This window comes from Salmo trutta, chromosome 13 (assembly GCF_901001165.1).
Source record: "Salmo trutta chromosome 13, fSalTru1.1, whole genome shotgun sequence".
Lineage (NCBI taxonomy): Eukaryota > Metazoa > Chordata > Actinopteri > Salmoniformes > Salmonidae > Salmo > Salmo trutta.
The window spans coordinates 53,808,325-53,836,059 of NC_042969.1; the positions used below are offsets into that span (position 1 = coordinate 53,808,325).

At 45.2% G+C, this 27,735-nt stretch overlaps 1 protein-coding gene across 5 annotated transcripts in view; it reads left to right on the forward strand.

Annotated features, from left to right (window-relative positions):
• Nucleotides 1–720: 720 nt before the first annotated feature.
• Nucleotides 721–27,735, forward strand: part of LOC115206034 (ubiquitin carboxyl-terminal hydrolase 2) — a 34,719-nt gene continuing 7,704 nt past the window's right edge. For 2 of the 5 annotated variants that reach the window (XM_029772569.1, XM_029772571.1), the window contains exons 1-3: nucleotides 6,823–6,931; nucleotides 7,855–7,972; nucleotides 13,550–14,346. In XM_029772569.1, the coding sequence (XP_029628429.1) occupies nucleotides 13,594–14,346 (753 nt within the window). In that variant the 5' untranslated portion in view covers nucleotides 6,823–6,931; nucleotides 7,855–7,972; nucleotides 13,550–13,593. Of the gene's footprint in view, nucleotides 966–6,822; nucleotides 6,932–7,854; nucleotides 7,973–13,549; nucleotides 14,347–23,692; nucleotides 24,518–27,735 lie in introns of those variants that run through there. The other 3 variants (XM_029772570.1, XM_029772573.1, XM_029772572.1) reach the window with 3 other exon arrangements.

Below are 27,735 nucleotides of genomic sequence, written 5' to 3' on the forward strand. Positions count from 1 at the left end.
TAAAAAAATGTTACTTTTATTTAACTAGGCAAGTCAGTTAAGAACAAATTATTATTTGCAATGACGCCCTATGGGATTCCTAGTCACAGCCGGTTGTGATACAGCCTGGATTTGAACCAGGGTGTCTGTAGTGATGCCTCTAGCACTGAGATGCAGTGCCCAAGCCCAATTTATCTCATTGAACATTGCATTAAACATTTATTCAATATTTAATGGTGTTGTGTGTGTATATTATGTGGTATTACTGAATTCCAAACAGAACATTTTGAAATGTCATAACCACTATGCTTATCGTTAACCATGACATCTATGAACATTTCTGTGGTTGTGTGACCAGAGAGACAGCAGAACATCTTTGTTGTGACGTAACAGGCGCTCATTATGACACAACGCTGCCCTCTTCTGGATTGTCGAGTTTTATCTTGATTATTTTACCCGAGCCGTGTGTGGTCTTGGCCACAAACAGCAATCAAGGAAAGGCAAGCAATGGGAGTCAGAGTGGGATCTACAACCCCACGGACGCAAGGGGATTTATGATAAAGAGAAAATTGTTTGCAAGCAGTTGTGTGGGCAATGTCAGATTAGATGTGAACGTGAGTGTGCGGACCTGAGTCAGTGTGGGGGTCTTTTTCCTCTGTGCGCTGTTTACATCCGTCGCCAAGGTGATCGTGAGGGAGGCGGTCCTCTGGTATTACCTTCGTGGACAGGACTAAACCAATCCACGACAGCTATTTGCTGAACTAACGTCACAGTTAAAGAGAAAGGTCTGTTACTTGGTCAGCTAAAAACTATTGAAATGCAAAGGCAGTGATATTTTATGTCTATCTATTTTATGTAAAATGTTATCGGTTCAGCATACCGATATTCAAAACTGCGGTCTACGACGCCGATAGGCCATCTAGAAGCCACTTTGGGGACGCTCTGCCAGTCCGACTGACAACAGACGGGATGATCTCAGACTGGGGGTGAGTGAAGAATGCAGTGGCCAGTGGCCGCAAGCAAACCTTGGAACAGTTGATTTCTTGCCACTCTGATAGTTTATCTAAAATGTGTATGCTTCAATCTCTTAGTGTGAATGCAGCTAAGCTAAAACTGGTGGTCTTGAGTCACAATCAGATGCTTAGCTAAAAAGAAACCCGTCCCTTATAAAAAATATAAAAAATACACGCCCGCGCTCTGACTCGTTCGCGCGCACACTCTGCTAACAAGTTAGCTAGCCAACTTGCTTGCCCTGGGACTGGTAGTGATATGTGGTTCTAGCCAACTGCTGCCGTATAGAAACTCGGGGAGCTGCTAACCCCTAGTGTATTTGCGGTTAGTCCATAAACTGTGCAAATTCATTACCCGTGAATCGAGATCATTTATCAATTGCGATATCAGCCTAAAAAACTTCTGGCTGACTTTTTAGGTCGATATCATAGAGGCTAACTATCATTGAATCTGGCGCTGACGTTAGCTGTAACGTTACTGATTCCTCGCCCCCGTACAGTACACCCACGCCCTTCCTGTTTCAGTATGATATGTTGGATAAGGAATAAAGACGGACACCAATGTCAAGTTCAACAGCCTTGTTCATGCATTGTACAAATCCCTACACGACTGAGTCCGGGGAACAGTCCGGCTAGTCGATTACCTATCAACTAGACTCCGTAACATCATCATTTTCAATAGAAAGTGCAAACATAACTGCATAACATTAAGTTCTTAACAGTCAAGTCATAACAATTGAAAAAGCATGACATTTTCTTTTTACTTCAGTTGTCATCTTCCATTTTTTTCCTTTTTTTTAAATAAATGACTTAAATGTAAAATATAAATGTAAATAAACAGAGGACAAGTTAACACAGTCTCTTGCTTACAGAGTAAGCCTGTCCGGTGGCTTGCACAGCCGACCCACTGGTGAGTAAGTGTAACCGATGTGAAATGGCTAGTTAGTTAGCGGTGGTGCGCGCTAATAGCGTTTCAATCAGTGACGTCACTCGCTCTGAGACCTGAAGTGGTTGTTCCCCTTGCGTTGCAAGGGCCGTGGCTTTTGTGGCATGATGGGTAACGATGCTTCGTGGGTGTCAGTTGTTGATGTGTGCAAGGGTCCCTGGTTCGAGCCAAGGTTGGGGCGAAGAGAGGGACGGAACCTACACTGTTACATAAGTATTGGCTCTGACAGGGGTAGGATTAGAACCACGAGCTGGAGAGCCTGGTGGGGTAGAAGCCTCACCTTCAGTTGGTTCATGTCTCAATTCTGCGCCCCTTACCCTTAGGCCTGGACTGTGATCCAGCTCATCTGTATGGCGTGTTCTGGTTTGTCTGCTCTGCTACGCGCAGATCCACCCGATTGCGACGATAGAGGGAGCCACCAACATCCACCAGGTAAGAACGTGGTGCAACTCTCTGTAGGCACGTGTCCAGCCTCCAAAGTCCTATGTGGTCTCCCGGCAGCGGTTTCATCCTTATCGTTTCACCCACCTCCAGCTCTGGTAGGTCTCGAGCAGTCCGGTCGTAGAAGCACTTAGTGAGCTGCTTTCTGTGACGCAGTTGTCCGTGACGCCAACCATGACGCAGGGCTCAAGTAGCTTGTTAGCTACGGGGATGGTAGACTTCAGACGTCTGGACAGGAGGCGTTGTGCTGGGCTGCTGTCCATGTTTTCGGTGGGTGTGTTCCTCCACTGTAAAGATCGCTTTCCATGGGTTGTTGCTGTCGCGCAAGGCCCTGCTTAACAGTTTTTTTTGCAATCTTGACAGCTGACTCTGCCTTGCCATTTGCTTTTGGGTGTCTTGGAGAGGAGGTCACGTGGTCAAACTCCCATTCTGAGGCGAAACGCTTGAACTGTGCAGTGAATTGTGGGCCATTGTCCGTGATTACCTTGTGAGGCTGACCTTGCCTTGCAAACTGCGCCTTGCAGCGCTTTATGACCATCTTTGCACACAAGTCAGGGAGCAGTTCAATTTCCCAAAAGTCAGAGTACAATGAGAAGATAGTCCTTTTGTCTGTGGCTGAATAAGTCCATGCTGACAATTTGCCAGGCCCTTGTGGGCAGTTCGTGTGACATCATGGTTTCCTTTGCTGTTCATGAGCGTACTCGTTGCATGTGGTACAGTTGCTGACAAAGTCTTTCATTTCTGCTTGCATGTTTGGCCAGTATAATGTTTCACGAGCCTGGCGGTAGCATGCGTCACCTCCAACGTGACTGGAGTGTATGTGGGTAAGCATCTCTGGACGTAGTGATTTGGGAATAATGACCTTCTGACCTCTGAACAAGACGCCATTTTGCACGCTGATCTCATCTCGAAAGGTCCAGTATTCTCTCATTGTGAAAGGTGTCTCCTCTTTCAGGTATGGCCAACCTGCGAGAGCCATGGACTTCAGTGACTGTATGTGTTCGTCCTTGTCAGTGTGTTGCCTGATCTGGGCTAGGCGGTGATCTGTGATGTTTAAGTAGTCTGCCTGATTGATCTGTTGAACATCTTGTTGTTCCTGCTGTAGCGAACAGATGGCCTGCCGCTGACAGGCAATGCTTTGAAACCTCTTGGGCGCGTTGAGGAGAGGTTTACTGAATATGGCAATGAGTGGTTTGTGGTCAGTTTCAGCGGTGACCAGCTCTCGACCATATAAGTAGTGATGGAATCGCTGGCAGGAGAAGACGATGCTGAGGCACTCTTTCTCAATTTGTGCATAGTTTTGTTCGGTGGGGGTGAGTGCTCTCGAGGAAAACGCAACGGGCTGGCCTTCCTGCATAAGGCAGCATCCAAGTCCCCTTTGGCTGGAGTCGCTCTGGATTGTGATAGGCTTCGTGACGTCGTAGTAGCGCAACACTGGCATGGATGAAGCCAGAGATTTCATCTCCTGCACCGCGGCCTCGTGCTTGGGTAGCCAGTGCCATGGTGTGTCTTTGTCCAGCAACCGGTGCAGAGGCTCACAGACTGCTGATAGGTGTGGCATGAACTTTACAAGATAGTCTGCAAAACCGATGAGACGCTGTACTCCTTTTGCATCAGACGAGTTTGGCATGTCGAGGATCGCTCGGACCTTGTCTGGGTCCCGGATTCAGGCCTTTTGCCGAGAGAATGTGGCCATGGAAGTGCACGTCTTTCACCTTGAACTGCAGCTTCTTCAGGCCAAGATGAAGCTTAACTGATCGACAGCGCTCCATCAGTGCCAGGAGCTTCACATCGTGGTCGCGTTCTGCTTCTTCGTCTGTGTCACCACAGCCTACGATCAGGACATCATCGGCGATGGGTTCAATGCCCTTGAGCCCAGCCAGTAACTCGTGCTGCTTGCATTGGTATACCTCAGGCGCCACTGAGACACCAAACGGGAGCTTGAGCCAGCGTTTCCAACCCCAGGGGGTCCAGAAGGTAGTCATGAAGCTGCTTTCTTCGTCCAGCTTGCATTGAAGAAATACATCTCGGGCATCTACCAAGGTGAAAATCCTGGCCTTGGTAAGCTTGTAGAGGACATCCTCTAGTGTCAGCTTGATGTAGTGGGATCGTTTCAGTGCTTGGTTCAGATGCTTTGGGTCGATGCAGACCCTCAGCTTCTCTGTTTTTTTCACTATGACCATATTGCTGATCCAGTCAGTTGGTTTAGTCACAGATGTCATGTGGCCATCGGCCTCATACTTGTCCAGCTGGGCCTTCACAGCCACTTTCATTGCAATGGGCACATTGCGAGGAGCACACTGGACTGGAGTGATGCTCTCATCCACTTCAAAGTGTACCTCCCCAGGCACTGATTCAACGGGCATGTTGAATACATTGTCATATCTGCTGAGTAGTTGTTCATTGGACAGGGGTCCATGCTGGACATGATCCACAATGTGCAGGTCATTTGGTACAGTGAACTGCATCAGTCCCAGGCGTTCGCATGTAGAGCCTGAGAGGAGAGGATGTTGACTGGTTTTCACAATCTCAAACTCCAGCTTGTGTTTGCGTCCCCGAATAACACATTCGGTCTCAAAGGTGCCCATAGAGCTCATTAGCTCTCCTGAGTACAGCTTTAGTCTAGTATCGCTGGGCAATAGATGTGTGTCAAGTGCTAGATTGATTTTGTCTTTGTAGCTCATTACGTTGCATGTAGCACCGGAATCCAGTTGACATTGTTGTTGCTTGTTGTGTAATCGTGTTGTCACAAACCATTCTTCCCTCTTGAGTGTACAGCCCCAATGGATTCATGCATGTAAATGTCACTTTCACTGTTCAGCTCTGAGCATTGAGTGACATCATCAACACAGTGAGTCTTGCCCTCACTCACCCTTCTCTTGCTTTTGAGACACACTTTTGCAAAGTGATTATTAGTTCCACAAGCTCTGCATGGTTTTCCATAGGCAGGGCAGTGCTCTTTGCCACGTGTGTGTGTGTATTCCCACAGTATTTCCATGCTACGGGGCTCTCTGTGTTCACCGTTCGTGGTGAATTACTCTGCCTTGATTGGTTTTGTCTGAATGTCTGCCTAGCAACAGTGTGAACAGTATCAACGTCGGAGCGTGGGGTTTCGATTTCCATTGCTCTCATTCTCATGTCAGTGACTTCAGCAGTGCGGCACATTTCGATGGCAGTTACTAATGTTAAGCCTCTCTTTCTCAGTAGACGCCGGCGCGTATCCTCATTTGCAATTCCCAGTATTATTTTGTCACGAATCAATTCATCTTTCAATCCCCCGTATTCACAAGTGGCGGATTTTTCTCTCAAACGGAAGTTTGAAGTAATTCTCCAATGCATCCAATATAGCCTTTGCATCACACTGTTGTCGTGCTGTGAGGGTGAGATTGTGCCGGTAGATATGCCTGCATTCGCTGCCCATTCAACTCCTCAGAGGTGCCGCTTGTACCTCGTTGGGTTTCTCATGTAGACCAGTCGCCAGCGCATAGTCCTCGAATTCATCCCTGAAATTGTCCCAATTAGTATTCCAGTCCCATGTGAGAACCATGGGATTTGGTGGCGGAATGTTCGCTGCCATAGCGATGAAATAGGAGATTTCTTTGCCTTCAGTCATCGAGGTAGGTAGTGATGCTAGCTAGCCAGCTAACAACGAGTTGATCAGTGTTGTGACAAGGAGTAGGAAACGGCGAGTGTTCGCATATGGAACGTAACTGCGCCTATACTGTACTTAGCTACAAAAATAACAAACGTGGTTTTCGAGCCACTTCTGATACCATGTTTCAGTATGATATGTTGGATAAAGTAATAAAGACAGACACCAATGTCAAGTTCAACAGCCTTGTTCATGCATGGTACAAATCCCTACACGAGGAGTCCGGGGAACAGTCCGGCTAGTCGATTACCTATCAACTAGACTCCGTAACACTTCCCTGCACTCAAAGTAGCTATCAGCCCAGGGTTTCAGTTTTCATCACTCAACTATCCATTATGTGATATGCATTTCAAACCAGACAGTGTAATATTGCGGAAGAACTACCCCCATTCTTTAAACAGTCCTAACACAAGTTATGACAATAGCTGCCTGTTTGTATCCAAATGGTGTCATACACCCGTTATAATATAAATATAATTTATATTTTTAATATAAACTAGCCATGGTTAGTTGTTGATAATCAATATGTAAATGAGTATTTTTCCACTTTTGGATGAAACTGGACATTTCACTGACTTCCATTCCTTGTAGGTTTACAATGAAAACACCTTTAGATAACAGAGAGAGCACATCCCAGTGGTTTCTGCTGGCCTACGCAGCGTGGCCTATTCATGGCCTATAAAAAAACCTTAATGCTAATCCTTTAAGAGCAAATTGGAATGCCAATGAGTGTTGAGTGACCTGTGGAGGTCATAGGCAACTGCTATATTTACCGTCTCTGTAACTTGATCTCTGGCATTCTGGATCGCTGTGCTCATACAATCCCTCGCTGGCTCCTCTCACTCTGGGGCCACAGCCTCCTATGCAGCACCCTACCCTGCCTGTCCGCTTGATACGCCACCGGTGAGCCCCTTCACCAATTTACACTTTGTTTCCCTTTTACAAGGGTACCTTTCTGTTATTTTCCCTGAGAATCATTCTGTGTGGTATTGGCTGTTGGTAGCCTAGGCCTACTGTTTGTTCATTTTGCTTATCCATCTTTTGTTTTGTTGAAGAGACAAGGGATATTGTTTTTCCGAAAATCTTCTTGAGACCTATTTATTCATTGGCAATTTTCTGTTGGCTGTGCTAGACCTATTCATTGAACTCTGGCTGTGCCAGTGTTGTGGGGACACGGGTCTCTTGGTATGGTGTGTTTGGACCATATTGGGATGCAAGTGCTGGATTATTAAACTACTCAACAAGTACAGAATTTCTGAAACAGGACTTTAAATAGGAAGGCAAAATCTTTTTTCCTGAAACCATATTTTCAAGGAAGATCATTTTTGTGGATCTGACAACAAGCACTGAAGAATAGTCTGCAGTCATTATGCATTTTTTTGTATTATAGCTGAACCTAAAATACTGAGAACTTGTTGACTGGAGACCTGTGGTGAATGATCACTTGGACCTATTTCTGTGCCTGTCAAGTGATGCAGTTGATGAGGAGGTGTAGCCTAGGCTACTTTAGGCTACCGGTAGATTGTTTTGTTATGGGATGTTTGCTCCTCCCATAAAGCAGTCATAGAGCAGTGTTGTTTTAATGCAATTCATTGAATTCTGTGTAAATTGAAGAAGATAATTGGACATGATCAAATCAGTAATGTTGTAAAATTCATGTTCTAATGGCTCAATATCGACCTGCTAGCCTCATTGCAGTGGTATCCAACAAAGTCCACATTAGCTAGACTGCAAATCCATTACCTTAGTCATTTTCGCCCATGGTAATGTCCGCATGGCTATGTGATGTGTGTCTCTCATTGGATTGTGTCTCTGTCTCCCCACAGGTCTGATCAGTGAGAAGTCCCTGTGACTGTGAATGTGTCTGTGAGGTACATTAGGATGAGTGGGCCCCACTCTATCGCTGCCTGCGGGGACTGAGAGACACCGCTCTATACACAGCAGGTAATCATAAATGAACAAATACACGCGCTGTCAGCAATCAGCATGCATCTCACAAATGCGATGAAAGGCAATACTTTCTCAAGGACTAGATGGTACATTGGTACTGAAAACATGTTCAAAGGATGCAGTGGCTCCGACACTCACACAGACACAAGGCTTAAAGGGGCAATCAGCAGTTGCTACATCCATTTTTGGACTTATAAATGAATGATATGTACCCAATGATTGTTATTATATTGTCCCATCGCGGCAACTCCCTTACGGACTCAGGAGAGGCGAAGGACGCATGGCTCTCGACCTCCGAAACACGAGCCTGCCAAGCCACACTGCTTCTTGACACACTGCTCGCTTAACCCGGAAGCCAAACACACCAAGTTGTCTGAGGAAACACCTCCAGCTGCCGACCGTAGTCAGCTTGCAGCTGCCCGGCCCGCAACAAGGAGTCGCTAGAGCACGATGGGACAAGGAAATCTCAGCCAGCCAAACTCTCCCATAACCCGGAAAACGCAGGCCAATTGTGTGCCGGCTCATGGGTCTCCCGGTCACAGCTGGCTGTGACACAGCCTGGGATCGAACCTGGGTCTGTAGTGACGTCTCAAGCACTGCGAGGCAGTGCTTTAAACCGCTGCGCCACTCGGGAAGCTGAAGAATATAATTTAAATGCCTCATGAGCTTAGTTCAACTGTCGTACCTCATCAGGACCCCAAATATAAGCTTGTTTGTAAACAAATTAAATGTAAACAAACAGTATATAGCCTCAAAACATGGTTAAAACTATAATTTTGATATTATCGGTGGTCGCACCTTGCATCCATAGCTCTGTCTATAAACCAACCCCACTTCTCAGCTTTTTGTCAAAACGGGTGGGGAAGACACTTAGTTATTGTTTCTACTGCTGATTGCCGCTTTAAAGGAGACACAACGTTTAAGTTGACTCTTTTCCTACAAGTATTCAGTACAGAACAACATTTTACACAGTGGCACCGAGCACAGATTGATGGTGTTTAAAATAGTAATGATGTCTAATTGAGCTAATCTTTAGGCCAATGAATAAATGAATAAGGAATGAAATCACTTACAGCAGAGATTGGAGCATCAATCACGCACACATACTGCCCTTTTGATGGGTCACTTTTAGCTGAGGCTCTCATCTGAGTTACAAACAGAAGAAAAGGGTTGTTGTTAATTGTGATAAAACTAAGTAATCTTTACAAGCGTATGGTACACTGTAAAAAAGCCAACTTAACCAATTTGCTCAATCAGCATGATTCTGTGAGTTGGGTAGACTTCCGAAGGACAGGAAATTGAGCTAATGTGTGAAAGTTTGCTCACAGTGAGCTCAATGTATAAAAACTTGTTGAGTGAAATTCCAAATTCATCTTTGGAATGTATGTTGGTTCAGCTATATGCCCAAATGTTGAGCAAACTCACAATGCTATTGCAACTGGTTGCCTTGCAATTGTACTTCGAATCAACAAACTCAGCTTGAAGTGAGCTGAATTTGAACAAGCTTGTTGAGTAAATTACAAATGTATGTTTTCTCAAAATCACTCAAAGCCATGCCCATCATTATCATATTTCCCATCATGCTCTATTGCAGGTTGCTTTTCAGAATTGTTTATTTCAATACCTGTATTTTTGCATGTACATTGATTGGTTGAATAATCTTATGCAACACAAACATAAATAACATACATTTTTATAAACTAATCGAATCTGTCAGTAATTTGACTTAGGTAGTCTAAATAATCAGTCTTCCCTACCCTGGCAGTCATTCTAAATGCAGGTGATTAAAAGCTCCAATTGTTGGATATTATGTTGAATTGTATGTTTGCTCAAGCTAAAATGTACATACAATTCAAATTCAGAATGTATGTTGGTTCAGCTGTATGCCCAAATGTTGAGCAAACTCACAATCCTATTGCAACTGGTTGCCTTGCAATTGTACGTTGAATCAATGTAGTTTTTTTTGTGCGTTGCGTTCTGATGTAGACTAGGCTGGCATGGACAGTTTGGTGCGATTGCCGTTGGGCCGAGTTAGGGCTTTGGCGTCAGTGCAGTCCTCACAGACACGAGTCTCTTTATCTGCTCACATTTCAGGGTAAATATAGCTCCCCCTAAGATCCAACCAACAAGGTACATTACGTGCTCTGATTTCTAACAGTATTCCTATGAGAATTTGGATCTGTAAGGAGATGACCTTATATGAACTCAGCAAAAAAAGAAACGTCTTCTCACTGTCAACTGCGTTTATTTTCAGCAAATTTAACATGTGTAAATATTTGTATTAACCATACAAGATTCAACAACTGAGACATAAACTGAACAAGTTCCACAGACATGTGACTAACAGAAATAAAATAATGTGTCCCTGAAGAAATGGGGCCGTACTGCTCATTCTGTGCGTGATTTCCTGCAAGACAGGAATGTCAGTGTTCTGCCATGGACAACGAAGAGCCCGGATCTCAATCCCATTGAGCAATTATTGGACCTGTTGGATCGGAGGGTGAGGGCTAGGGCCATTCCCCCCAGAAATGTCCGGGAACTTGCAGGTGCCTTGGTGGAAGAGTGGGGTAACATCTCACAGCAAGAACTGGCAAATCTGGTGCAGTCCATGAGGAGGAGATGCACTGCAGTACTTAATGCAGCTGGTGGCCACACCAGATACTGACTGTTACTTTTGATTTTGACCCCCCCCCCCTTTTGTTCAGGGACACATTATTCCATTTCTGTTAGTCACATGTCTGTGGAACTCGTTCAGTTTATGTCTCAGTTGTTGAATCTTGTTATGTTCATACAAATATTTACACATGTTAAGTTTGCCAAAAACAAACACAGTTGACAGTGGGAGGACGTTTCTTTTTTTGCTGAGTTTATATATGATTATATGTTGTTATGGCACAGATACACAGGGATTGTGCATTTTGGGAGGTAAAAAAACACACTGTAGACTTTCAGTATCTAAATCGGTGACGTGCCATAGCTAAGGTAGATAATAATATAGGCTAGTAGGTGAGGAGCATTATATTGCTAGCTAGCTAGCTTGTTTGAGTTACTGTGCCACACTGTCCTGTTATGGTGGCCTGTCTTGATCCCTCTCTGTCAGACTCAGCTACTGGACTTTTTCACTTGTTTCAGTTGAGGCGCAGGCCTTGTGACTGTTTTGAAAGTGTCAGGCGATCTACTTCGCTATGAGAGCATGAGCATTTTGAAACCCTCTGCAGATCTGCGGTAGGCAGTGCTAGGTACTGCCCTGTCCACAGAACCCACAATTTGTTAGCACAACACTTGTCACCTGCCTCCCCTCCCAGCACTCCACAGAGAGTCCACGCTGATCCGACATTCTAACATGCAATGTCACGCTGGGTGTAACAGAGCGTTCCTGCATCATCACACATTCTATAACCCCCGTTAGGGTGAGAGATCAGAATAACACAGTTACACTGTCATAAGTGGGAGAAGTGGGGATGGACAGAATGTGGGAAAGAGTGGCTCAGTGTGAGGTTTCAGAGTTTAGGCCCTATTCAATTATATAGCCTACACCTGCTTGGGAATCACTGGATTTTCCAGGTAAAGATGGTAACAGGAATATATCGTCTTTGGGCAATAAACTTGGATTAGGCCTATAGATTAAAAAGACTATCTGCCCTTTCTGTATGCTCAAGTAGAGTCCCATCTACTGGGCCCTAGGCTATAGCTAGATGGACCTTATATTTCTGCAGGGCAAGGGAATCAGGAAGTCAATGGGATCAGTGCAACACCTGCTTTGACACAGATTGTGTGGCGGTCAAATTATGCTTGTTGCCATGTAGTCATGGAAACCACTGTTTAGTAGAGCCTTTGGGGAGGCTGAGATGCAGGGCAACCAGCAGATTTGTGTGTTTTTTTGGTTTCAGAAGTGAATAACGTAATAGTGCTGTGCTGCCGTCATCTTACAAATCCCATGTCCATTTAGGCTGTACTCCCCATGGATTGATGTTGTTTGCGTTTCTTTTTTTAAGTGGCCGCCAGGCTCGCCTAAACTTGTCTCAGTCGGGGCCCTCATTTATTGGACGAGACACCTGCAGTAGCCTAAATGATGTTGTGTGTGTTTATAGGGAGGGCAATTAGGAATGTGTGGAAGTAGCAGTCAGGGGATTCAAGTACAATCACTCTCTCTGGTTATTATTCAAATAGACATGTCCAGATTTGCCTTGCAGTGCAAATTGGCACTGCCACTGTTATTTGGTAGTGTGGTGGAGGTAGTGCTCTATGTTTGTTGTCACCCGTTCTCTTTGTATTTGAAGACATTTCTATGTGGCCAAAGTTGATTCTGACCCGACTGTAGGTGGCCTGTTGCCACATGCCAGGTCTGCTCACGTGGACATCCGTTAGATCAGGGTTGCCTATTTCAACAACACACTAAGAGAGGTTGACTTTAAAACAGAGAACCACAAACAAGGTACAGTATGTCAACCTACTCTAGGACCTAGGCTTTGTTCTAGTACTGCTGTTTTATTTAGAGATGGGGAGGAGGATGAAAAGAGGTGAACAAAACAATAGTGATGCAGACTTGAGGTACTGGCCCATGTTTACAGCTGTGTACCTTTTACAGTCCAGCCATCTTTGCGCAGGATACATGGCGAAATGGTAGGCCAGTTATACCCACATATCCACTGTGGGGTTTTGGTGAGAGCCTAAGCAAGGCTAGGTTGGGCATGGCCTAGCTAAGCTAACCTAGCAGTAGTGCTCCAGAGCCTGAGCAGCCCGGCTGGGTCTAGCTAGCTGCACAGAGCTATATGTCTTTGCCTGGCTTCAGTGCTCTGCCTACTCCAGATCCATATGCTGAATTATTGATGCCCCTGTGGCCTGGAATGAGAGAGAGGAGAGCGAGAGAGAGAGAGAGAGAGAGAGGGATAGAGATTAAAGAAACAGGAGCCTCCCCCACTGAACCCAACACGGATCGACAACACCAGATACTTTTATTTATTCAGATGCTGCACTGCCTTGTGAACAAGAGCCCTGTCTCTCCTCGGGAACAGACTGTGCCACCAGAAACATTCGGTGCTTCGTTGACGGGGACTCTCCCATTACAGGATGCCCAGGGGTGCGTTCAGCCGGCCACAACGTTGTGCTGTGCAACCCATCGCTACGAGAGTACATCACATTACCAAGCATGACTTTCCAGTTGGTTGCGTGAGCAGTGTTTCAGCGTTCTACTTCAGTTTGAATACTGATGACACAGCTGATATTGTGTAATGTGTTCCGAGGAGGGTCACATGACGTTGCTTGTCAAATATCTGCATCCTGTACACGAGTAAAACCTCAGTCTCGAGCAATGAGCCATTCTATATTCAGCCTGTTGATAAATAGTGCTCCTATATGTGACCTTTGGCATCCTACCTCTCTTGTGATCAGATGAGACTAACCCATAAAACTAAGATGGAGCCAATCTGATATAAAATATAGAATTTAATTTTGTGGTTATAAAGATTCAAATGTTGCTAAATAAGTTTTCATTTTTGGAAATCAAGTTGTTCCCACTCACAGTCTGAAAATAGAAAAACACTGATTTCTGCTCTCTCTCTTGTCTTGCAGTCGATGCGGTCTTTCACCGCATCACCCGTGGCTGAGAATCCAGCATGTCTCGCGTCTCCACCACCGCCAAGCGCTACACCGGCTCCTCCTATACCGGTACCTATAGCTCCTATGGCTCCTCCCTGACGCCCTCCTCCCTCAGCTCCTACACCTCCGACCGGGACAGGCTGCCCTCCTACAGGAGCAACGCTGCCTCCTCCTCGGGCTACTCCTCCTCCAGCTACCTGAGCAGCGCCGCCAGCCGCGCCCGCAACTACAGCACCTCCTTGGAGCTCGACCGGGGCCGGCCCATCCCCCGCACTGACCTCCTGAGCAGCAGCAGCCGGCGCAGCGAGAGCCTGAGCCGCACCCCGGTGAAGACCTATGGCTCGTCGGGCCTGAGCGGCGGCTCCGGTTACGCTGGCTACAGCAGCTACTCCTCTTCCACCACGCCCAGCCGCTCCAGCTACCTCTCCTCGTCGCCTGGAGCCTCCAGCATCTCCCTCAGCCGCCGAAGGTCGTCGAGTCAGAGTGACCTGACGCGGGACCTGTCGTCCCTGGGCCTCAACGAGCCCACCTCCCCTTCCTCCTCCTCCTCCAGCGCCCTGAGGGGTTACCGGAGCAGGGCCAGCGATGTGGCCGACTCCTACAACAGCAGCCTGCAGAGCTCCAGCTATGGCCTGTCCCACAGCGCCACACAGGAGGCCTTGAGCAGCAGCAGCCTGAAGAGCGGTGGTGGTAGCCGCTTCACCTCCTCCTATGAGAGGAGCGACAGCAGCAGCAACGGACGACCCAGCTCCCCCACCAGGGACTCCCCGGTAAGACCAATGTTCTTCTGTTTGCTTAACTTTTTGCTGTGTTCTCAGATTTAGATCTCAGGCCACTGACATTACAGGCTGCCACCATGTGGTGGGGCTCATGGTCAGTACAGCTGCTCTGCACTGTTACTGTACAGTACTAAGGTCCTGTGTTGAGGAACACAGTCACTCACTGGCTTAGGGCAACAATAGGCACATATGATGGGAACACTCACTCACTACATAGTATAAAGTAGGTCTTAAACAATTGTTTCAGTATTCATTCATTCATACAGTATTGATGTATAAAATGCAGCCATGTCAGCTATCTATATTAGGTCTATTTTCCATAAAAAAGGAAATTCATCTTACAGAAACAAGAACATGCTTAAAGAAATCTCCATGCCCCTAGCTATGTTTCCATGAACTTGTCTAGGGATATTTTTTTTGTCGACATTTAGAAAGTTGGCATAGAAAATAGATGCAACAATTGCCTGCTAGGGTGCGTGTCCATTTAACTATCTTGTGTAATGATGTCACACCAACAACCACAAATTACCCATTTATGCAAATTGCGCATTAATAAATTGGCGACAGCCAGTATGCCATCCCACCTATCATGTCTCAGGTAGACTGCGAAAGCCAGCGTGGATAGAATGCAGTAATTTACAAATATTTGCCATATTCTAATAATTCTCATGTGCCAATGTATCGCCATGGTCCGTGCCATAGTGAAACTTGCGCTTCTGTATATCTGAAACTTGCCAGGCAACCAGAAAAACAAGGCAAAGCAATTCAGGCCTTGAAAGTCAGGACAAACATTGTCCTGCAAAGAAACATATTTTTGTTGTTGAAAGAATCGATTTTGAAAACAGTAGGCATGTAAAATGAAATGTGATTACATCACATGCCCTGCGTACCTTCAAAAGTATTCAGGAATCATCATTTATTCTGAAAAATGGGTCGAAAATAAAGAAAGTTAGACAAAAGAAAAATACACTCCTGTGGAACGGATAAAAATGTTGTGGATATTTAGAAAATGTCTCCTATATCTGCTGTTTCCATTAAACATGTCGCAATAAAAAACAAATCCGACATTGCTTTTGTCGAATAAACCTGGGTCAATGGAAACCTGCTTACTGACTGTCAGAGAGGCAGGTGTACCATTGACTAGACTCCTTGTGTTCCCTCTGTGACGCATGGAGAGTAATGACATCTGGGGGAGTAGCTGGCCTGGCTATCCTCCTCTCCCTCTCCTTAGAGAGCAGAGTGTGAATGAACCCACTTACGGGATTAGCCCTGATTACTGACCACTGTGGGAAGGAGAAGTAGGAGGACATTTGTTTCACAACCAGCCAAGCCGATCTCTTTGACAAGGCTGTTTTGTTGTTGGTGTGGAGCTGCTTTCGCAACATCTATCACAATTAGCGTCAGGCAGGCAAAGAGGCTGTTGATGCGCTGTAATGAAACTCTTCAGTGAAGGATGCATCGAGGCTAACCGTTGTTTGCCACCATCTCTGAATTACCGAAGCCACTCGCAAGTGGTATGGAATGTTCTCTGTAATTAACAGTCACCAATCAATGAGGGAATGACTCTCCTGTACGTGGAACAGTGGAACTGGGTTGCCTATTGGGGCCAAGAGGTTGAGATTTTTCTCTTAATGTCACGAGAGAATTTCCTGAGCCCTGGGCTCAAATGTTCTCATCAAGTCATTTTAATGATCCTTCCTAATTCCTATAATGTTCCACCCGGACCGGTTTAGAGCAGGGAGTTTAGACAGTAAATCCCCTTACCATGACAGGAGAGTAGGCAGGTGTCCAGAGCAGGTGAAGTAAGGGCTAGGGGTGCATGTATGCCAACTTTGTCTGAGAACTGTGATTGCGCTGTATGGGGGGGGGGGGGGGGGGGGGGGGGGGGTTGATTTAGGAGATAGGGGCTCAACTCAATCTTACTCTTGCAAAAGAGGTTTCTAACCGCAAGGGTCTTTCCTGGTTAAATAAAGGTTAGCATAAATAAATATCTGTGTTGAATCTTTGTCCCGACTGTCAGGCATCCCTGTGAGCTGAGTCACAACGGTTTGTCAGCTCATCCACTCCACGGGGTGCAAGGAAAGCCTTTGTTCTCAGGTATGGATCCAGAGGAGTTTTTATGGAGTCATGTTTTGAGGAACGTGTTGGGTCATGCCTCGGAGAAACCAGTCGGACCAGCAGCTTCTCATCAGAGCAGCTCTCTCCCAGGCTGAGTGATGGGAGGTCAGGATGGGAGAAGGGAGCTTGTGTAGGTCAAGCACACTGCGGTTTTGATTGTTCTAGGAAGACTGATTTTTCTCTCGAAGACATCTGATTATTCACCTCTCTCTCTCATTGATAAACAAGCTGTTGTGTTTGACACAAGCTCCAGAAGACAACTGGCGTAGCTGCTTACTTTAACCAGGTTTCCATCCATGAATTACCTGACGCATGGAAAAAGTCACGACAGTGCTGATGGAAACAGGACATTTCGCTACAGTTTCATAATTGTCGATAAACGATTTGTTCTCCTGACATGGTGGGATCTTTTTGTCTGGTAAAATGAATTATGCGAGAAATGAAGGTGGACACACCTTTATGCGCAAATATTGATATAATAAGTGTAACCGATGTGAAATGGCTAGTTAGTGGTGGTGCGCGCTAATAGCATTTCAATCGGGTGACGTCACTCGCTCTGAGAGCTGAAGTAGTTGTTCCCCTTGCTCTGCAAGAGCCGTGGCTTTTGTGGAGCGATGGGTAACGATGCTTCGAGGGTGGCTGTTGTCGATGTGTGCAGAGGGTCCCTGGTTCGAGCCCAGGTAGGGGCGAGGAGAGGGACGGAAGCTATACTGTTACATAAGCACCATGTCAAAGTAAACCTGGAGTTACGCGATGGCATGTTGTGTGGTCCTCCGACTACGATTTGGGAAATCATGCCGTTTATTAGGCTACAGATGAACTTTTTTGATGAACTTCACAGGGTGGTGAAAGTGAATGGTGATGAGCCTGATGCTTCTTTCCAGTAAATATCGAGAGTTTTATTCTGGTGACATGATGATTGATGCTTGGCTGCTGTTTGACAAATACAAATGATCTCGCTCTTATCCATGATAATCTCATCATCATGTAGGCTAGCCTACCCACACCATCGGTAGAGTTGAAAATGCAATGCATTTTTTATTTAGTACATGAGAGCTTAACTGCAAAAGTTATTTTCATGTGCACTACGTCATCACGCACAGTTGGATGGAAACGTCTCTTGTGGGAAAATGTTTTATATTCACATGAAAATCTGTCGCCAAGTAGATGGAAACCAAGCCTATTATACCAATCAATCAATCAAATGTATTTTTTAAAGTCCTTTTCCCTTGTTAAGGTCAACAACATCATGAACTTTACCCAGTACCAGGACATTTTAGCCAAAAACCTGGTTGCCTCTTCCAGGAGGCTGAAACTTGGTCGCAAGTGGACCTTCCAGCAAGACAATAACCCCAAGCACACATCAAAATCCACAACAACAAAAATGTATAGACCACAAAATCGACATTTTGCAATGGCCGTCTCAGTCTCCGGACTTGAACTCCATTGAAAACCTGTGGTTTGAATTGAAGAGGGCAGTCCATAAGCTCTGACGAAGGATATCAAGGATCAGGAAAGATTCTGTATGGAGGAATGGTCTAAGATCCTTCCCAATGTGTTCTTTCATTCTCATAAAACATTTTAGAAAAAGGCTCAGTGTCGTTATCCTTGCAAGGAAGAGGGTGCTAGAGTATTGAAAACAGGGGTGCTAATGGTCGGAGGACACTGTGGCCCCGTCCAAAGTTACCCCTGGATGGGGCAAAACATGCAGATATAACCCCACCCACTTTGCCAAAGCACAGCCCCCACACCACTTAAAGAGCAACTGCCCCTAAAAAGCAACTTCTCATTTAGAAAACAGCCTATGTGGCATCGATGTGAGTCAGAAACATTTATTCTACTGTCAAAATTGACTACAAAGTGAAAATAGGATAATTTTGATCGTTTTGTGAGGATTGTGGTCGTGACTGCATCACAACGTAAATTAAGGTTGTGTTTGTTTCAATCCTGCCCATCTGCCCACAGCTGGCAGCACACAAGTAATCATCAATTCGGACTGCAGCTGCCTATGGGGCTAATTAGGACCATTGGTAAATTACACAATATACATGGGACAATATGTTACAATTCCAATAGTTCCAAATTTCAATTACCTAAAAACCTCAAACCAACTTTACATTGTACAAATTCATATAGAAATATTAAAAGCATTTAATGAAAAAAATAAAAGGTGTGCAACTTGAAAATATTGTCTCATTTACGTTGTGTAATTTATTGGTGGTCCCTAACTAGCCCGGAGATAGACTATCCAAAATCAAACCAACTTTGCCACGGTCGCACACTAGCCAGCTGAAGCTAATTGGCTAAATAATTTGGCTAATTCTTCCCACCTGCGAACACACACATCAAACCACACCCCGAAACAAATTCACGTTTGAATTCAGTTAGAGCCACCAGCATTTCCTAATGAACCACATCTAAATGGGAGGCAAAATCACCAAGTGCAGTCTCCCTTTAAGGGATATCAACAGACCATTTACTTACTACCCTGAGACAAGACTGAGTATAGCCCACAAAGATATCCCCCACCGCACGAGCGATATCATGAAGAGATGCGCTCTGCTAGGGATGGCATGGGAGAGCAAGCTAGTGACTCAGCCCCCATAAGAAGGTCAGAGGCAGAGAATCCCAGTGGAGAGTAGGGTGGTTCGTCACTCCAATGCCTTGCCATTCACCTTCGCTCCCCTGGGCCAGACTATACTCAATCATAAGACCTACTGATGAGATGAGTCTTCAGTAAAGACTGAGACTGCGTCTCTCACATGGATTGGCAGACCATTCCATAAAAGAGGAGCTCTAAAGGAGAAAGCCCTGCCACCAGCTGTTTGCTTAGAAATTCTAGGAACAATAAGGAATCTTATTGACCGTAGCATACGTGTAGGTATGTACGGCACGACCAAATCATAGAGATAAGTACAAGCAAGTCCATGCAATGCTTTGTAGGTTAACAGTCAAACCTTGAAATTAGCCCTAGCCTTAACAGGAAGACAGTAGAGAGGCTAGCACTGGAATAATATTGTATGTTTCTAACAGCCGTGTTTTGCACTAGCTGAAGTTTATTTAGTGCCTTATCTAGGTAGCCGGATAGTAGAGCATTGCGTTAGTCTATTCTTGACGTGGCAAAGGCATGGATTAGGTTTTCTGCATCATTTTTGGATAAAGTTTCTGATTTTTGCAATGTTACGAAGATGGGGAAAAAAGCTGGTCTTGAAATATTTTTCATACGTTCGTCAAAAGAGAGATCGGGGTCCAGACACAGAGAGTAACAACGAGGTTCTTCACAGATACTGATTCAAAGGTAAACTTAATGTGTTCGACTGTGATAGTTCCGTCAATAGAAACCGTTCCTAATTAAGCTCATCAGAGCTGGGTAGGATGACGTGATTGGGTGTCACTGCCTGTGACTGTAGCAAGCTGCATTGTAAAATAGGCCTCAGTGCCTATTATTCTGCGCGTCCTTGGGAATCGATCCACATAGGCCTAATGCATGGGATTTGTGTTCAGCCTCACAAAGCTGACTGAGCGACGAACCATGGGAAAACATTGTGAAGGAAATGCCCAGTTAGTTAAAACGAAGGCTCTTGTGACGCCATCCTGATCTCACGTCATGCCATTTTAGGTCATCCAGCCAGGCAAACGGTTTAATCCTAAAGCTCAGTGCTGCCTGCTCCAGCTGTTGCACACCTTCCAGTGCCCTGGGTTGTATTCGTTAAGGCACACTGTAGCAAAATGTTCTGCAACGGAAAACAAAAATGAGCGTTTCTTATCGGTCAAGCTCAGGTACTCCCTCCCTAATTCAGTTAGTTTTCTTCCATTTGGAGCATAATGAATACGACCCCAAGACACAACTCCTAGTTACAACGAACAATGGCATCGACATTAGAAGTGGCACTGAGAAAAATTGAGCTAGCTGGCACAGTCCTGGACACAGTAATAATAACGCTGTGAAGTGCTGCACCTTCATGCACAGCCTACTGTTCTGTCTTTATACTGTGCTATAGGCTGGGTGGAAAAGCCTGGGATTTTACAATGGAAGCAGTCAAATGAAAGAAGTTATTTGAAAAATAGGCCCACCCCATGCAAAAGGTTTTGATCAGGTAGCCTAGCTTTTAGCCTAGCTTTTAGGCTACTTCTCTATCACCCTTAGCGATATATATATGTATTTCTTTACATAGGCCTATTGTGTTTTATAACCTTTTACCCTTTACCTCAGAGGGCTAGGAGGGGTTTTGTTTGGGTGGCTGAGTTAGTGGCCGGGTAATTACAACAGGTATTAACACACTTTCAGAACCGTTGTGCAACTCCTGTCTGATGGGACCCTCCAGGCATCCCAGTATGTGTCCGCAACTCTGCATCAGTGATGCCAGCCTTTCACACCTGGGTGAAATTTGTCTGCCGTTTGTTTCTTGGTTCCTAGACTCCCGCGGAACCAACAGTATATTTGTCGCATGTCTGCCACCTTGTTCAGTTGGCGACAGTAGTATAATGCTTTGATTAAAATGTAACGCCAGTCTGGTCTGTGTGAGAGCTTTAATACTGAGCCCTCTGGAGCGAAAAAATGACCCAGAACTCATTAGGCACTGTATTATTTCTGAGGAGTTTAGAGGTCTGGATCGTGAGAAAGAAGATCTACCACTCAGCAAGCTGCCCATGATGATGTCAACCAGTAGCCTAGCATTCACACTGCTCAACATCAACATCTGGTTGGCTGCTGAATTTGAAGCCTTGGGGAGTGGATTCAGACAGTTCTGTATGTAACAAAACTAGATCTGTACTCTACTTGGTACTGAGAACAGCAGGCCTTTTGTGATGCTGAACTACGGGATTACTTTCCTTTTGGTTGTGCTAACCAATTTGGACGTTTGCTTAAACAAATTAATCTCCTTGATGTGCCCTTATCTAGGAAATGACGTTGGCAGATGTTCATTGATCAAATGTGTCATGATTTTCCTAGCTAACCAGGTCTTTATCTCAGAAGTCAAAATACAAAAATTGATTTCTTTGTCAGATTTTGTAGTTTGCTATCCTTTATGCTCTGTTTTCTTCTGTCTCCCCTGAAGGTGGGATTGTTACACACACACACACACACACACACACACACACACACACACACACACACACACACACACACACACACACACACACAGCCTGGTAAATAATGGAATGTGTTCCTTGGCTGTTTGTTGTGTACACATGCTAGGTCACAAGATCGAGCTGGGGACATACTACCCTCTCTCTTTACCATTTAGCCTATACATCCCTTCAATGAAACAGCAAGTACAACAATATAACTCCCCTCTTGACTCACATGACTTTCTGCCCTATTGATGTTTTGTTATAAAAGAAAAATATTTGATTGAACCTTTATTTATCCAGGTTAGTCTCACTGAGATCAAATCAAATTTTCAAGAGAGACCTGGTCCAAACAAGACAGCAGCAGTAGTAGGGGGAAAAATGTTTCAGACAAATATCCGACATAACAACTTACAGACCTAGACACCATAAAAATAACTTAGATGTAGACGACACATAGAATTACAATTACAGAAACATACAAGCGTCATAGACGCAATGCTGATGGCGTTTCAAATCAAATCAAATCGTTTCATAAAGTTTCATAAAGTTAGTCTAGTACAATTTAGCTGAGTTGAGCAGGAGTCACGTCACCGCCAGCGATGCTTTCGGTAGGACGTGAATTTACTGTCACGTTGCTTCTCGATCAGGAGCACATCACAATTACAGAGGAAGACGTTTCTAAAGACCAACGGCTAAGGAAGTAGCTATGGCAGCATGAATAATCTACACCAGTGTTGTTGCATTTTAGTAGACCCAATTAGTAGATCATTTCATATGGAATCAAGGTAATAGTCTAGGTAGCCTATATTGGTGATACAGCCTATATCCAGGACTATCACAACCGGCCGTGATCGGGAGTCCCATAGGACGGCGCGCAATTGGCCCAGCGTCGTCCGGGTTTGGCCGGTGTAGGCGGTCATTGTAAATAAGAGTTTGTTCTTAACTGACTTGCCTAGTTAAATAAAGGTTACTTTTTTTTTTTAAATCGACATTTAAATATAGGTGGGCAGGTCTCTTGGCAGCCGTCTGCTGTTCATACTAGGCCTATGCTAGTTTCTTTAGCCGTTATCAGACTGACCGAGGCTAACTTTAGTTGATGGCTGATGTGTAGATCTTCATTCATTTTCACGCCCGCTTCATAATGTCTCCTGCTTACCAATCCCCTTTCTTGGCAGACTGCTGCTCTGTGTGTGACTGGTGTGGGGAAATGTCAGTCTGATCTCCTCAAATGTAATAGGCAACATCATTGCAAATACAATTGGCTGTGTCGGGGACTCTGTACTTTTCCAATGCTAATGTCATGTGTTAGGTTCTAAGAGAGGTGGTGAAATTGAAATGGACTGATGGAATTTTAGCTGCATAAAGCCATTTGTATTTTCCCTCAGACTTTTTGAGTCCTAATAAATCGGGGTATTTTAGACTTTGAGCAAGAGGGGTGAGCAACAAGATTGAGTGTTGAAGCCTGTAAACAAGCAAACATGTTTGTCTCTCATAGGTGAGAGTTCAGAGCTAACGGTGCTAAATGCTTATTACAGAGGGTCAACTGCAGTCAGCGCTTAGTTTTATTGATTGACAGCAAATTTACAAGGGTTTGGTAATTAATCCTATTCGTTGTGTGAGGAAAACATGTTCTACCCTACAATCTGTTTTGCCTTGTTGTAAAACCTCACCTTTTGTACTTCTCAACATTGGTACTGGATGTAGCTATGATATGTTAGGGCGACCCTATTCCCCTTCAGCAGAATGTTCACATTCCAGAAAAGGAGCTCTTCTTTACTAGGAATTTACAAAAGGCTTACTGGTTGATCCTGATGTTGCTCCCCATCTGTAAGCCAAATTTAACAGCTGATTCCATCAAAGTTTGACCTTCAAATGGACTGAAAACCTTACACAGTGGCATAATACTGTCACGATGACAGTATTCCTCTGTGAAGCTAACTAGGAAGAGATGTATTATTACAACTAGAGTATTACAGCCATGGCCAGTAGCCAACAGATTATGAGCATGTAGTAGCCTATTCTCCCAAACAGGATGTGCTGTGCTCCTCTGAAAGGTAGTCCTGCACTGAAATGAATGGGTTTCACACTGAGTAGCCCTTTAAAAAAGGACACATATTGGACAGTGAATGTGTTGTATCTCATTGCTTGGCGTATGGACAACGGGAATGAATGTTCCACCCGTGTCATTGGAAGCTCCATTCAAGTCCTTCAAGTAATTCGTAGAAATGTGAATGGACCGATCTGACGGTGTTTGACGTCGGAGAGGTTTGTGCCAGCTGCTGACGTCTGTAGTATTAAGCCGAAAAGAGGCGGGTCTATGACTGTCCGTGTTGTAAAAAGATTGAAGAGGAAGTGTACATTTACTGCTCAATCAGCCCTATGATTGATTAATGCACGAGTGATAAGTGTTATGATTTGCGTCTACTGGAGGTCTTCGATTTATGGAATTCATGTGGGAGAAAATAAGACATTGCTCCGTCTGTTTTCATTACGAAACTATTGAATTCATGTATTGTTTATGTGTTTTTTCATGATATCAGGAATGTCAGCCTGGTATGTATCGCATGTAAATCAAGTGTAGATGAATGGCTCGGTTTTTCATGACAACCGCAAAAAGGAAACGAACAAGCTCGAGCGAAAATACTAATATATTCGTAACGTAGGCTACACGTTCATACAAAGATCCTGCGACATAGAAATCAGGAGAACGAGCGCAACTCCCGGTGAATCAAGAGCGCACCGGCTCTATCTGCCTGATACCGGCAGAGCATCAGAACACACCGATAGCCGACTTTCTCAGACAGTCAACATGCCCAGCATAAGACAGTCATACACGGTGACCGTACCCGAAGAACCCCCTGCCTCTGCTTTCCCGTTCTTGAAGCAGGAGATGCGGCGGAAAAACTCGAGCATGTCTGGCTCGGTGCTGGTGTCAACCTTTGTAGGACTTCTCATTAATCAAGCCAAGGTAAAACAACAGAGGATATATTGGCACCAAGATGATCTATCGAATGCTTGTCTGCGTATGAGTTACAGTAATATATGTGTTGTTAACCAATAAGGATCTAGGAGGCTTGATGTCAGTAGGGGTTCTTCTACACATCAGCATTGACAGCAATCTAGCATTGCATTCAATCTAGCAGTAGGCTAAACCTCTGTTAAGCCTCTGTGGAGGATCAGTATTCTGGCAGGTCATTAGACTAGTTATACAATCTCAAATTAATCTCACTCCATAGCTGGCATTTGCTCATATATTGAATGATATTACATAGCCAAGTCCTGTATCAAAATATATTTAGAATGGTTCTTTCAATTATTTTTATTATGAAACAACTGTAGTACATGAGGCATTATGTCCCACCCTCTTGCTATTTTTATCCATAATTCCATGTCCAAAGAGAGAAACAAATCAAGGTGAAATTGTTGGTCAAGGTGTCTGTTTTCAGACTGATGTTGAAGTCATCGGGCGTACATTAGTGAGCTAATGGTGCTTGTGGATCTAGCAGTGACTGGATAACTCCTTGGCCACCGAAACAGTTATCCACCAATGATTGATGATTTTATTACAACCTTAAACGTTGGCGCTTCATTGATCATCTTCAATAATCTGGCTTCATCCCAGAGAGAGTGTATTGTATTGAATGTTTCAATGAACGAACTAAACTGAAGGAGCGGAGTGGCATGACTGAAGGTATACCTGGCTATGCTATCCTCGGCTCCCGGGCTTCGCTCTCATGACTGAAGGTATACCTGGCTATGCTATCCTCGGCTCCCGGGCTTCGCTCTCATGACTGAAGGTATACCTGGCTATGCTATCCTCGGCTCCCGGGCTTCGCTCTCATGACTGAAGGTATACCTGGCTATGCTATCCTCGGCTCCCGGGCTTCGCTCTCATGACTGAAGGTATACCTGGCTATGCTATCCTCGGCTCCCGGGCTTCGCTCTCATGACTGAAGGTATACCTGGCTATGCTATCCTCGGCTCCCGGGCTTCGCTCTCATGACTGAAGGTATACCTGGCTATGCTATCCTCGGCTCCCGGGCTTCGCTCTCATGACTGAAGGTATACCTGGCTATGCTATCCTCGGCTCCCGGGCTTCGCTCTCATGACTGAAGGTATACCTGGCTATGCTATCCTCGGCTCCCGGGCTTCGCTCTCATGACTGAAGGTATACCTGGCTATGCTATCCTCGGCTCCCGGGCTTCGCTCTCATGACTGAAGGTATACCTGGCTATGCTATCCTCGGCTCCCGGGCTTCGCTCTCATGACTGAAGGTATACCTGGCTATGCTATCCTCGGCTCCCGGGCTTCGCTCTCATGACTGAAGGTATACCTGGCTATGCTATCCTCGGCTCCCGGGCTTCGCTCTCATGAGGTGAAAGCCTGTGGCAGATGCTAGTACCTGGCTATCACGACGAAGAGTTTATTTCCAGTTTCCCTCAAATGTTTTATCTATGGGTCATATTAGACCTTGTAAGGGTTTTCTATAACCTGTTTTGAAAGGAGGGGAAGTGTTGCTATTGTTTCAGTGGATTATCTTGGTGTTGAATATTCAGAAAGACGGTGGATGTAAATATCAATTGATTGAGCTGGTCCATGACTGCTTAGTCACTCCATGTGAAGACAGTTGGTGGGTTGCTGCTGTATTTGTTTCCTGTTAGGGGCCAGGCACAGGAAGGTCAGAACAAACTGTTCTCCATCTCCAGCAGCTCTCACTCAACACAACATACTGCTGCTAGCTAATGATTATACTGCATTCCATGGAGCAAGTTGGAACCGTGTCAGGCAGGCCTGGCCTACCCAACCCATTCAGGGCACAACTTGTACCTGGCTGTTTGTACCAGGCTCCCGAGTGGCGCAGCGGTCTAAGGCACTGCATCTCAGTGCTTGAGGCGTCACTACAGACACCCTGGTTCAAATCCAGGCTGTATCACACCCGTCCGTAATTGGGAGGCCCATATGGCGGTGCACAATTGGCCCAGCGTTGTCCGGGTTTGGCCGGTGTAGGCTATCATTGTGAATAAGAATTAGTTCTTAATAGACTTGCCTAGTTAAATAAGGGTAAATAAAAAATAATTCCTTGTCAGTGTCTGCCAAGGAACCCAAAACACTGAAATCCCAACAACAACAGATAACATTTGAATGAGATGTCTCGGATTGATAGCGTGGAGGCAGCGATAATGTTATGTGTAAATACATTGAGAATGCACGGCAATTAATTCATCAGTCTCCGTGTTATGTGAAAACAAGGTCAACTGTATCCCCTGTAAATGGAATGACTGTAGACTGGACTAGCTACACACTGCCTATTACCCTCCATCATGCCTTTCAACTCATCACCTTTTGGTGGCAGCTGGCATCATATTCTGGATCAATGTACAGATTGGTGTAATGGATGTGCCTGGGCATGTTGTAACACTCCACATAGCCTGGTCCTGTTTGAAGTGTTCTGGCATGACATTGGCCATAGGAGTTGGCAAGACAGCCTGGGATCTGCATTCAGACAGAGAGAGATAACAATACTTGCTTCATTGGTCCAGTTGCACAGATATTCTTTATTGTCCCAGTACCCAACCTGACACACAACACAGGCACAGTATACAGGGATATTGAAGCCGGTAACCCTGCCAGATCTGTAGATTTCCCCACAGGCAGCTTGGGGCTTTGATCCGGTAACCTTCCGGTCACACGCCCTGACTCTCTAACCTCAAGGCTACCGCCACCCCCCGTCGTGTAGTATCCATCCACAGTCACACATTGGTCACAAGCTTACTGTACCAGTCCTTCACCCATTCTGCTGAAATAGAACTGCTCATCGCTCACTGCTTCGAATGGCTGTCAATACAGTTGCACTGTGGTGTAGGCCTGAATGTAGGGTTAGGCGGCCATGGACAGAGAATTCATTTGACCAACACAATTTGAACCTCAAACCCATTTGCCAAGCTTTCACAGTATTTATTCTGGTGAATCTGGCGAATCTAGAGGAAGCATGTTGTCTTGTCGACAGTTGGTCCGACTAGACAAGGCTACTCTCCGACTGGGATCAGGACAGAATAACATTCTCTGCACTTCTATATCAGCCTATTTTTCCTCTGTTGCCTCAGGCTAGAGCTTTGTCACCCAAAAGGATCCTCCAAAAGCCTACAGATTGAGGTAATCTCCAAATTAATTAGTATGTTAGGCAAG